Here is a 13,567-nt window from a genome sequence, read left to right on the forward strand (position 1 = left end):
ACTTTCCGTAGTTGGGGTGCGATGCCTGAGTCTGCTTTGTTGAATATGTGGTGTGGGCAGGGGTCTGACGGTGAACCTGAGTGGATGGAGTTCATGATCTTGCGTGTTTCGTCTTCGTTGACGTTGGTCCAGGAGGTCAGGCGGTTGGTGCGGGTGGAGTTCGCAGGGGGGGGTGGAGTCTGGCATTGTCAGGGCGGTTGAGATGTTGAAGCTGTTGTGGATGTCAGCGATCTTGCGATGGAAGAAGGTGGCCAGCGAGTCACACAGTTCTTGTGAGGGCGGGATGTCGTTGGTGTTGGCGCTGGGGTTGGAGAGTTCCTTCACGATGCTGAAGAGTTCTTTGCTGTCGTGAGCGTTGTTGTCCAGGCGGGTTTTGAAAGACGATCTCTTGGCTGATCTGATGAGGTAGTGATGTCTGCGGGTGGCGTCCTTGTGGGCTGCGTGGCTGTCCGGTGTTCATTCGTGGAGCCATTTCTTCTCCAGTTTCCGGCATGTTCTTTTGGAGGTCTGGAGCTCTTCGGTGAACCAGGTGGCTTTCTTGCTGGTGCGGCTGTTGGAGGGTTTCTTGAGCGGGCATGGGTGTTGGCGCATTCGTCTATCCATTGTCTGAAGTTGCGGGCGGCAGCTGTTTGGTGCAGTGGTGCGTGGTGGGCTTCTTGTAGGTGAAATGGACGCAGCGGTGGTCGGTCCAGTGGAGTTCGGTGACGTGGTCGAAGGAGACGTGGGTGCTTGTGGAGAAGATGGGATCAAGCGTGTGGCCAGCGGTGTGAGTGGGTGCAGTGACGAGTTGTTTAAGGTCGAGGTTGGCGATCAGGGTGGCGGTGTTGGCGTCGTTGTTGTTCTCGAGGTGGAAGTTCAGGTCCCCGAGGAGGATGTAGTCCATGGAAGCGAGTGCGTGGGTGCTGGCGAGGTTGGCGATGGAGTCGCTGAACTGTGGGCAGGGTCCGGGGGGTCTGTAGATGAGGGTTCTTCTGAGGGTGGTGTTGGGGTCGGTGTGGATCCGGAAGTTCAGGTGTTCGGCGGTGCTGATGGTGTCGTCTGAGTGTGTGGAGACATTGAGGGAGGACTTGTGGACGATGGCTATTCCTCCTCCGATTCCGTTGGTGCGGTCTCTGCGGGAGATCTTGTAGCCGTCCGGGATGGCTATGGCGATGTCGGATGCCGAGGAGTCGTTCCACCAGGTCTCGGTCAGGAAGGCGACGTCTGGGGCGGAAGTGTCGAGCAGGTCCCAGAGCTCGACAGCGTGTTTGCGTGCGGAGCGGGTGTTCAGGAGTATGCATCGGAGATGGTTGGGTTCGTTCTTTGGTGGATTGGTGGTTCTGTCGCAGGTGGAGCTGCAGTTGCGGCAGGTGAAAGGTCCATGGGTGCGTTTCGGGGCATCCTGGAAGCAGGTGGGGTGTCGTCCGGCGTTGAGTGCGTGGAGGGTGCTGGCGTCGTATTGGAGTCTGGCGTCGTGGGGTACGCGGGGTCCTGGGGTTCTGGCACTGGGTGCGGTCTAGGCGCGGACGGGCGCAGACGGGCTTGCCTCTGGCGCGCCACAGGTGCAGCCGCCATTTAAGGTGGGGAGGGAGGGAGGAGCAGTTGGGAGGCGGGAGCAGGGCGGGACCGCAGGGGAGCAGCGGCGGGAAAATGGGCAGAGGGTACAGAAGAGAAAGTGGGGAGGGGGAGAGGATCAGGACGCGAGGGCAAAAGGCAAAAAAACAGGTACAGACAAGTACAGAACTTACCAAAATGCACAGATAATCACAATAACAGTGGCAACAATGGGAACAAATACAGGGTGAAGCAGGCAGTCAGCACGTCAGGGGCACAGCAGGATCGAACTAGCGATCAGCGGCAGCGGGGGGGGTAAGGCACTGGTAGACAGGTGGCACTGTGCGGCAGTAGGGGAGCGACCTGGCCTGCAAGCAGGGTGAGGGGTCGCTCTCACTGCCGCGCAGCGCCTGCCATTTAAGGCGGGGAGGGAGGGAGGAGCAGCTGGGAGGCGGGAGCGGGGCGGGCCGCAGGGGAGCAGCGTCGGGAAAATGGGCAGAGGGTACAGAAGAGAAAGGGGTGTGAGGGGGAGAGGAGCAGGACGCGAGGGCAAAAGGCAAAAAAAACCAGGTACAGACAAGTACAGAACTTACCAAAATGCACAGATAATCACAAAAACAGTGGCAACAATGGAAACAAATACAGGGTCAAGCAGGCAGTCAGCACGATCAGGGGCACAGCAGGATCGAACTAGCGATCAGCGGCAGCGGGGGGTAAGGCGCTGGCAGACAGGTGGCGCTGTGCGGCAGTAGGGGAGCGACCTGGCCTGCAAGCAGGCCAGGTCGCTCCCCTACTGCCGCCCATCTGCGAATGTATAAAACAATACTTTCAACATTGCCCCCAAGGGAATTTTTCTACATTCTTCTAGGTGCCCTGGACCCTAAGATCAAAGATGTGAATGATCGGTACTTATTAGACCTCATGCTTACCTTAGCCTGTAAAATTGTTTTGAGTAAGTGGAAAAATTCCAAAGAAGTCTCCTTTAGGATGTGGCAAGAATGGTGATCCTTCCTAAGAGGAGCTGATAATGTTACACTTCACGCCTCTCCTTGGCGCAGGTCACACAGGAAGCTTTGGAAATCCCTTGACGCCTTCTCTTTCTCATATGACCCCCTGTGAAAACTCTCACACTTCACACAAGATAATGCTTACCGAACGCTATTTCAAATGTGCGGCACCTGTACTATATTTTATAATGTATTCTATTGTTACTATGGGGTAATTGTACTTACACGACAACCCTGTAATGTATTGTATTTTACACTATTATTCGGCTGTAACTATCATTGTTTGACCACCGGTATGTCATTACAGCGTCACTGCGACTCCCATCTGTTCATTTTTGGAAAATTTAATAAAAATGACTTGAAATAAGAAATAAAAAAACTTTGCAAGTACATATCTAACCCGTATTCGATTGATTTTTAACACTTACATAAATATTTGTGTACTATGCATTATTGTTTTACATGTTTGTCCGTTCTTGTCCTGCTGCAGGTTTGATTCAGAGATTTATAGCACTATGGAGCAACGCTTGCCTTTTGCTTCCATTGTGTGCTTTATTAAACTTTTTTTGTTATAACATAGGAACTGAACAACAGATGCCATACATTGAGTTTCCACAGCCTATTGCCTAAGGCTTATTGTGTTTGTTTAGCATGCAATGCAATGTTGTTGTTTTTTAATTTCTTTATTAAGTTTTAACAATATTAGTCATACAAACAGTGCTTCTCTCATTACATGTCATGCTGAAAGCAAACTTCCTTTTCCCCTCCTCCAATCACTCTTAAGCCCACAACAATCACCCCTCATGTAATACATACCCAGAGCTGCAGGGGAAGTCCACAATATTCAGGAGCACCTTATTTCAGTCCAGTTTTGGGGGCCATTCAGGGCTCAGCATTACAGCTCATGTGTCTATTAGTCCCGGTCATGGGTGCTAACATTCAGGTTGGCGTGCTTCCTATCTGGATGTTTTGCCTTTATTCATCTGCCATGTAGATGTCCAGCTAAGGGGCTCTGATGTCATTTTTGGCTTCCATCTTTGTGACGTATGCATCCCAAATCAAGGCCATGGGGCCGCGTCCAGTCTGTAGCCAGTGCTGTGTGAGTGCAGCTGCTTCCACCCAAGGCCATGTCAGTAGATCACGCAACCACAGTCTTAGTTCTGGGGCTGAGTTTGCCTTCCGTGACATTGCAGTGTGGCATTTAAATAGTACCAGGGCCAAGTCTATGAATTTACATAGCATTTTATCTTTTTTTGTGTCTTGCCATGGTGCCCTGGCCTCTTAGTTTAGGTCTGCAGGAAATTGAGAAATCTACTATTTCTGAGAAAATTTCCAACACTGTCGCCTATGCATGTTGTAGTGTTCTGCACTACCATATTATATTATAAAAGCCAGCATCGCTATGTCGGCTACTAAGGCAGCCATTGGGTATCCTCCCCGATGCAATGTTTAGTTGATGGAATTGTTCTCTATGTTGCAAAAACAAAGGTACCTGCATTTTTGTAATAACAAAGAGGTTTAAATAAAGAACTGATGACAACATATGAGGGTCATCTAGCGCAGTAGCAAGATTTAGAGCTGTCAGCATTTGTGTAATGGAGAGTATGTTTGTCCCAGGATTGACTGGAATCTGGATCCGTAAATTGAAGTAGATCTCTTCCTTCTGCGGACAGGAAGAAGATGAACATACCATTGAGCTGCGTCGAGCTTGCCTGCTACGACCTCCTTCTACAACGCTATAGCTGGTGGATTGGAATCCCAAGAACCCTTGCTTTCCAATAACTGCGCCCTAAGGGAGGACAGGCGCCTTCTAATTCTCCATAGAGCGTGAACATCAGTTCCCCTTTGGATCACTCTCACCCGAACGCTTCAGTTTCACACACGCCCAAAGCACGTCAACAACCAGCACCATCTGTTAACCCAGATGTGAGCAGCTGTTACCCACATCCCATTCAGATAAGCTTGTTATCCTGTTACAGAGACTTTAGGATGAAGGAAAAGTACAGTTGCCTTAATGTAGCTAAAAAGGTCTTGCCGATGCGGAAAGAACAGAATGGTATTTTATCCCTTCTTGGTCTTTTATCCTGGGAGTAGCACTAAATGCATTCAAAATGTAAAATAAACCCGGGCACTCTGTTCCCTTCTTCCCATAGGTGTATGTAAAGCAGTGAAGGTAGGTATTCCCTCCTAGCGCCTCTATTCTTTTACAGACCAGTCAGTGGTTTGAGGTGACCTGATTGCTAGTCCTGCCACATGTTTATTTATGTTTGCAGAATTGTATTAAAAAATCATCACAAAAATAAGTCCACGCCTTGTTAAAGGGTTGAAAATCAGGCTGCCGGGAGGTCTTACCGTATTAAGGACCAAACCACTCAAGACAAAGGTCCAAAGTACTCTACTGGCTTCCGGTGGAGTAAGGATGACATTCAGAAGGGTTGCTCTATATACTTGGCCTTATGGGGTGAGGACAATTGATAGTTCAGGAAACTGGTCCTAAAAAACCTCGATACACAAGGTCTTGGTGGTTGAAGCATCTGCTGTGGGATTCCCCAGGATGCAGTGACCCGGACTCTGAAAGGTGTTTGATTAACCCCCGAGAGCCAGCCAAGGCATGTGCTTTTGAAGTAACTCCAAACAGAAACCTTGTTGCACAAGTCTTCATGACCTGGAAACACAACACATGAGCATAATTTCTCTTCTGGACCATCTCAATTCTATCCTAACCCCAGAATGCACACATTTGTTAACCATCTGCATCACCAGTCTCATCCAGTTGTGATAGTAATGTTTATTTTATTTGTCTCAGCGTGCTCCGAAGGGCTGCAGAGCGACATGTTTTGGGGCTTCATATGCACATAAATATGATAATGGCTGTCACTCGCACCTACTCTTACTGTTGTTCTTGTTTCTTGGACTCATCTATGTTTTTAGGTGTAGAAGCACCTCTTGTCAGCACCCCTATGATACAATATTCTTTCCCTTTCTCTTGAAGGCCCTTTGACCTCAAATGAGGAAGAACGTGGAAGCATGGCGCATTTTGAAACAGAGTACCAGCGGCTGGAGTCTTCGTACAATGATTCTCCGCCCGGAGAAGAGGACATGCTGGTCCATGTCCCCGAAGGAAGCAAATGTGAGTCGCCGTTTCATATTGATTCTGTTCTTCTGGGTTGCTCTATTCCCATAACCTTCAGTGTTCTGTCCTGCATCCTGAGGTGTCCCCTGCTCTACTGGCATGAGGTCTAGTACAGCTGGTGTTCTTTAGAATTTGGGATGCCATTGTACTTTTATCCTTGAAGAGTTGCTGGAAATGCTTGACTAGACTAGGCTATTGTAATGAATCTAAGCAATAAGTTAACCGTATTTATTAACAACATACAGATAAATGTCTGGGCATCAAAACTTCAGGACCGAGTATATCCAGAATTGGCAAAGCCGATAGGTCTGGCTTGCATTGTGAGACCGGACTAAACTATTAAGAAGCCTGGTGTAGTGAAAAAAGCAAATGGAACCTATTGATTCTGTATACACTGTGTCCACGAAATAAAAAATTTAGTGTGGGATGATTAAGAGTTTTTTCAGATGCAAAATAGTCCCTCATGCATTGCACTGCAAGCTCTCCCATGAGGCTGAATGATCACCAAACAGCCAGCAGCATTAGGCGATAGAGAAGTACTCCTCTGGGTGAATATATGGCCCACTCTGTGTGTTGTAAAGAATTGATAACAATAAGGATTACAGACAGCTGCACTATCAAGTTGACTAAAAAATTGACTTTGTCGTTTCGCAGTGTTACAGTAGTGGGATCAGAATCAAGGGGCGGCTGAGCTGCCTGGGAACCAAGTCGCTTCAGAGTTGAAGAATTAGGACATTTTACTTGAGAACTTTTGAATATTTATGAGGCTGAGATCACTTCGGCTGCACCAGGTTTCACCGTATGTTCGAAGGGGGTGATTGGCATCCTGTGGATCTGAGGTAGTTTTTAGTGACGTAGGTTTGAAGTGAAAACAAAGCTCCACGTGTCCGAAAGGGCCACTCAAGACCAACACGGGATGCAAGATGGACAAACCAGCTGGGGTGTCTTGCCTGGTAAGCTCCCTCCCAGATGAATGCCGCAGCATTAGGTCTCTCCGAGAAGAGTGGGAATGGGTAGAATCTGAAATACATTGCAGAGAAGCCCAACAAACTGTGAAAGGAGACCTTGGCCATCATAGATGACGCACAGGTATATATACACATTCAGAAAATCACATCACTCTCCCACAGCAGATATATTTCTGTAAGGAGGAAGTTCTGTTGAGTTGACTTGGAGAAAAAGAAATGCTAACCATTCTTCAGCTCCTTGGTTCTTGGGGTGGTTTACTGCATGTGATGCCTGGAGATTCACATAGCCATCCCATGAGGGAAATCCAGCTGTAGCATGAGTAGAAAGCGCAAGTACTGGGTCACAACACAGCTCTGTAATCTATGTAATAAGCAGTTGAATATTTGACTACACAGAATGATATCCAGAGGAATTCAAAACAAGAATACCGAAGCCCATAAATAACTTAAGTCCAGGTAGTCTGTAAGTCCAAGAATGAAGTTCACGGTGTTGAAGTAAATAGAACTTGGTTTATTTTCTAGTTTCTTCCAATCTTCATCAATTCCTTTTCTTTTATCTGGAAAACTATTTTTATTGGTTATTTAGTGAGGGCAAGCCCATTATCAGGGTCAAGCATAAAATCAATTCCGGATGATACAGCTATGATATAATCAAATACGTATACAAACAAAAATCAAAACGAAAGCTCCAAAGCAATCAATCTTTAAAGTCCAAATGAAAAGACAAGGTAGCCGACACGTGTTTTGTCACTTTGACTTTTTCAAGGCTGCAAATAATATACATAAAGCACTGAAGAAAGTGGGGAGGAAGCCAGGCAGAAAAATAGGCACTGCCCACAAAATAACTGGGGAAAGTAAATGAATATTAAACTAATGCACTGTGCTGCAGTGCAGGGGGTTGGCTACAAAGCAACCTAAATGTAACCCAAACAGAGGGGGTTGGAATGCATACAGGCAATTTTCCTGAGCATTCAAAGTCAAAGAAATGTAAACATTCAGCAAGGAGTTGGGATGTGTCCGGTCTCTTTTTTTTGATCTGCACATGTTCTCTTGATTCCTTATTCCCTTCACAACAGTTCCTGTGCAGAAGTTATAGAGTTTACACAGCCAACAAGTGTTTCATCGTTATGGCTCTTTAGTATCCAACTTCATCAGGGCTAAAATAATAAACAATCATACAGCAAATTAAATTCAGGTACACAACGCTAAAATACCTTCACCCACTGGTAGGTACAAAATCCCAAAAATAAAGAACATATGACGCAATCAAGTTTCTTTTAAAGTGCAACGACTCACCCTTTAGGCTCCTGATGCATTTGAGGTAGGGGTGAGGGGGGACATCAGGTTTAGTCGAAGAGCCAGGTCTTGAGGTCCTTCCTGAATTGCAGCAGTGATGGTGATTGCCGGAGGTGCAGAGGCAGGGTGTTGCAGGTCTTGAGGTCCTTCCTGAATTGCAGCTGTGATGGTGATTGCCGGAGGTGCAGAGACAGGGTGTTGCAGGTCTCGAGGTCCTTCCTGAATTGCAGCAGTGATGGTGATTGCCGGAGGTGCAGAGGCAGGGTGTTGAAGGTCTTGAGGTCCTTGCTGAATTGCAGCAGTGATGGTGATTGCCGGAGGTGCAGAGACAGGGTGTTGCAGGTCTTGAGGTCCTTCCTGAATTGCAGAAGTGATGGTGATTGCCGGAGGTGCAGAGGCAGGGTGTTGCAGGTCTTGAGGTCCTTCCTGAATTGCAGCAGTGATGGTGATTGCCGGAGGTGCAGAGACAGGGTGTTGCAGGTCTTGAGGTCCTTCCTGAATTGCAGCAGTGATGGTGATTGCCGGAGGTGCAGAGGCAGGGTGTTGCAGGTCTTGAGGTCCTTCCTGAATTGCAGCAGTGATGGTGATTGCCGGAGGTGCAGAGGCAGGGTGTTGCAGGTCTTGAGGTCCTTCCTGAATTGCAGCAGTGATGGTGATTGCCGGAGGTGCAGAGCCAGGGTGTGCCTGTTCTTGAGGTCCTTCCTGAATTGCAGCAGTGATGGTGATTGCCTGAGGTGCAGAGGCAGGGTGTGCCAGGTCTTGAGGTCCTTCCTGAATTGCAGCAGTGATGGTGATTGCCGGAGGTGCGGAGGCAGGGTGTGCCAGGTCTTGAGGTCCTTCCTGAATTGCAGCAATGATGGTGATTGCCAGAGGTGCAGAGGCAGGGTGTTGCAGGTCTTGAGGTCCTTCCTGAATTGCAGCAGTGATGGTGATTGCCGGAGGTGCACAGGCAGGGTGTTGCAGGTCTTGAGGTCCTTCCTGAATTGCAGCAATGATGGTGATTGCCGGAGGTGCACAGGCAGGGTGTTGCAGGTCTTGAGGTCCTTCCTGAATTGCAGCAGTGATGGTGATTGCCGGAGGTGCACAGGCAGGGTGTTGCAGGTCTTGAGGTCCTTCCTGAATTGCAGCAATGATGGTGATTGCTGGAGGTGCAGAGGCAGGGTGTTGCAGGTCTTGAGGTCCTTCCTGAATTGCAGCAGTGATGGTGATTGCCTGAGGTGGGGAGGCACTGTGTGCCAGCTCTTGAGGTCCTTCCTGAATTGCAGCAGTGATGGTGATTGCCGGAGGTGCAGAGGCAGGGTGTTGCAGGTCTTGAGGTCCTTCCTGAATTGCAGCAATGATGGTGATTGCCGGAGGTGCAGAGGCAGGGTGTTGCAGGTTTTGAGGTCCTTCCTGAATTGCAGCAGTGATGGTGATTGCCTGAGGTGGGGAGGCAGTGTGTGCCAGGTCTTGAGGTCCTTCCTGAATTGCAGCAGTAATGGTGATTGCCGGAGGTGCAGAGGCAGGGTGTTGCAGGTCTTGAGGTCCTTCCTGAATTGCAGCAGTGATGGTGATTGCCGGAGGTGCAGAGGCAGGGTGTGCCAGGTCTTGAGGTCCTTCCTGAATTGTAGCTGTGATGGTGATTGCCAGAGGTGCAGAGGCAGGGTGTTGCAGGTCTTGAGGTCCTTCCTGAATTGCAGCAGTGATGGTGATTGCCGGAGGTGCAGAGGCAGGGTGTGCCAGGTCTTGAGGTCCTTCCTGAATTACAGCAATGATGGTGATTGCCGGAGGTGCAGAGGCAGGGTGTTGCAGGTCTTGAGGTCCTTCCTGAATTGCAGCAATGTTGGTGATTGCCGAAGGTGCAGAGGCAGGGTGTTGCAGGTCTTGAGGTCCTTCCTGAATTGCAGCAGTGATGGTGATTGCCGGAGGTGCAGAGGCAGGGTGTTGCAGGTCTTGAGGTCCTTCCTGAATTGCAGCAGTGATGGTGATTGCCTGAGGTGCAGAGGCAGGTGTGCCAGGTCTTGAGGTCCTTCCTGGATTTCAGCAGTGATGGTGATTGCCTGAGGTGCAGAGGCAGGTGTGCCAGGTCTTGAGGTCCTTCCTGGATTTCAGCAGTGATGGTGATTGCCGGAGGTGCAGAGGCAGGGTGTTGCAGGTCTTGAGGTCCTTCCTGAATTGCAGCAGTGATGGGGATTGCCGGAGGTGCAGAGGCAGGGTGTTGCAGGTCTTGAGGTCCTTCCTGAATTGCAGCAGTGATGGTGATTGCCTGAGGTGCAGAGGCAGGTGTGCCAGGTCTTGAGGTCCTTCCTGGATTTCAGCAGTGATGGTGATTGCCGGAGGTGCAGAGACAGGGTGTTGCAGGTCTCGAGATCCTTCCTGAATTGCAGCAGTGATGGTGATTGCCGGAGATGCAGAGGCAGGGTGTTGCAGGTCTTGAGGTCCTTCCTGAATTGCAGCAATGATGGTGATTGCCGGAGGTGCAGAGGCAGGGTGTGCCAGGTCTTGAGGTCCTTCCTAAATTGCAGCAGTGATGGTGATTGCCGGAGGTGCAGAGGCAGGGAGTTGCCTAAAAAGTACTGGAGTTCATTGTCAATATCGAGCCTTACTCCACAGTTTTAAGTTTTATAATCCATGTTGCTTCACACATCTTAGTTTGAGTTCACATTGCCACCCCATACATCCTTCTTAAAATGGTCTATCCCAGGAAATCTAAAATTCTGATGAGAGCCTTGAGCACCACTTTCTGATGCGTGCAGAACAATCGGGTACTTGCTGTCATTCTGTTTTAAGTCTCTAAAGTGTGCTGAAATGCGTTCAGGCAGTGTCCTAATAGTACTCCTAACATAAACTTTCTTACAATGACAGTTTATTACATAGACCACAATGTGAGTGGAGACAACATAACTGCCAGTGGTACCATGTGTTGTCCATTGCCCATCTGCACATTTTGCAACAGCCACATTTTTAGAAGCCCTTAATAAATCTTGATAATCGGTGTGGGATATCTGGGACTGATCATGTTGGCTAGTGTCAATCCCCTATGGAAAGTGATGCTAGGGTTAGGTGGTAAACCGGGTTGTAACATCGTGTCAGAGGTTAGCATGTACCAATGTTTTCTCAGGATGTCATACAATTTCCCTGAACCAGGGTAGAAGCCTATAATGAGTTGCATCGTCTCTACTTTCAGTGACCTTCTATTTGTTACATAATGTAGGTGTACGTTTTAGGTGATATGTTTTGTTACTAGCTGACTTAACCACAGCTCTATTACAACCCCTCTTAAGGCATCTGTGGTCGATATCTCGTAATGTTACAGATGATTCTCCATCCTCACTGCTGCTGCGTTGTACTCTGAGCATTTTGCCATACACAATAGCTTTAATTTGTGTCTTGGGGCGGGAACTCGTGGCTTGTAAAAGTGAGTTACACAGTGTCTTTTTTATTTACATCCTACTGAATATGCTTGTCCCAAATAGATATATATATCTCTCTCTCACTAGAATTCAAATACATATAAAATCCATTTAACATAGCCGTGTCCCCTGTCCAGATTATCAGACATCCATCTTTGAATGTGATCACTCCACCTAGCAACCCCAGGACCCTAGAGCCGCTCCTCCTCAAACCATCTCATAAAAAGGTAAGCGTAAGACGGAGCAAGCCTGGAGCCATCGCAGTGCCGCTAAGTTGTTTGGCAGTCAACTATTACGATACTTACACTGTCCATGTGCCCCAGCCGTCCCTTATTTACAAGGTATACAAGGCCATCCGGGAACTCACATCAGCACCACTTACCCAACTGCGATGCAAACGGGAGGAGGAGTTTGAGAGGCCACTGCACGATAAAGAGTGGGAACGTGCCTTAGAATTCCAGGAGAAAGTGACTTGGAACTCTTGCTTAAAAAAATACAATTCTTTATCCTACACCGAGCCTACCTGACACCGACGCGACTTCAGCGTTACTACTATGAGTCACAGTTTTTCTACCCCCGTTGTCAGGCCACAAGCTCAGCATTTCTGCATGTGTTCTGGGACTGTCCCTCTTTACAGCACTACTGGGGTGTCATCCATACCACACTGTGTGAGGTCACTGGGATTCCTGACATTACTACCTGGGAAACTGCTCGTTTGGCATATTCTGACAACGGGACCACAACAAATGCCAGATGTGGTTTACAGCTCTGCCCCTCGCCGTATCTAAGCTAGGAATCGCAATGCATTGGCACGCGTCACTCTTTCAAAATTGCATCCTAGCATAAATTGGTCCCTTATTCTTTCTTCTACCAAAGCTCCAAACTTGCAGGAAGAGGCCAATTTCCTTAAAATGGTGATATCATTCTCCAAAATCTCTCCTTACTTTTGATTTCTGTGGCTAGAAGGGTAGCGTTCTAGAATAGTGCTAACCTTTGGTAAATAGTCTCTATCTAATTACATTATGCAAGTTTCATACTCACTTAAATCATTCCCTACAACATCCTTAAGGTAGTCAAAAACTTCCTGCCCCTCGGATCCAAGGCACTGTAACAGTAGGGCAGTTTTCCTTTCGTAACATTAAGCTGTTTCACAAACCTTTGCATATCTTTCAAAAACCTTGCACAATTTTTGCCATTTAATTGGTGGTTTCCTTAGTGTTGTTAAAAAATGGAGGGGCTGTGACTTTCTGTATGGTAAGTAAACCCCAAAATATTTACAGCAAACAAGTAATATTACTGTTAAACTAGTAATGACTCTCCCTTCACCACCAAAAAGTGGCTAACACAAAAACTGTTGAGATTGTACTATGAGAAGGCATGAAATCAAATACTGGATAAAATAAAAATGTATGTCTACCAATTTAAATAAAACACAATCCAATGAACAGTGTGCGTGACACTGATGAAATCCCAGTTAACACGTTTCTCTCTACTTGCCTGTGCTCGCATCAAGATGTGTCACTGCTCTCCTGTACACATCAATCATACTAAGGCAGCCAGTTGAGGGCGTGAGCATATCACGGTAAGTAGTTACACGCAGATCAATTGCAATAAGGTAGACAGTAGAGCGCGCGCGTGTCATGGTCAGTAGTGACACGCAGATGTGCCGGAAAGTGTACACATCCCTGCGTCCTTAGGAACGGAGATCATGGAAAGTGTGCATATCACTGCTGTTAGTATACGCAAAAGAGAGGTTTCCCAACTCAAAATGGTGCCCATGTCACGCGCTGACGTGGCACCATATCCCTTGAACAACGAACGTTGAGTTGAATGCCGGGATTGGCAGGCACAGAAAAGAAATGCTGGCACGGTCTGTGGAGTGATGCCGCACGAGACAACTCCAGGAAGACACTGACGGTAGAATGCCAGCGAGGTTTGAAGGATGTCGGCTCAGCTCCTGATGCATGCGAACAGGGCCTCACAAAGATCCGAACCAAGAGCTCCTCGAGGTACCAGCTCGAGGACAGTCGGTGACAATCGCCGGTAAGGTCGAACAGTTTGTAGTGAATGCCACGAGCACAAATGCAATTTGTAGTTAATGGCAGAGTTATTTGCACAGCGTCATCCAAGTTGGCTCACGCTGGTAATGTAAGAAAAAAACCCATAAACTCTAGGTGAAGATTTGATTCCTTGCAAACTTGAAGTAAGATGCTCTTTAAAACAAATTTCCAACAAATC

At 47.9% G+C, this 13,567-nt stretch overlaps 1 protein-coding gene across 4 annotated transcripts in view; it reads left to right on the forward strand.

Annotated features, from left to right (window-relative positions):
* ATG9A (autophagy related 9A) overlaps positions 1–13,567 on the forward strand; it is a 396,601-nt gene that overhangs the window by 117,242 nt on the left and 265,792 nt on the right. For all 4 annotated transcript variants that reach the window (XR_014980113.1, XR_014980114.1, XM_085650154.1 and 1 more), the window contains exon 3: positions 5,533–5,670. Coding sequence is in view for 2 of the 4 variants with exons in the window: in XM_085650154.1 (XP_085506280.1) it covers positions 5,568–5,670 (103 nt within the window). In the remaining 2 variants the exon portion in view is untranslated. The remainder of the gene's footprint in view (positions 1–5,532; positions 5,671–13,567) is intronic.

Source organism: Triturus cristatus, chromosome 3_2, assembly GCF_964204655.1.
Source record: "Triturus cristatus chromosome 3_2, aTriCri1.1, whole genome shotgun sequence".
Lineage (NCBI taxonomy): Eukaryota > Metazoa > Chordata > Amphibia > Caudata > Salamandridae > Triturus > Triturus cristatus.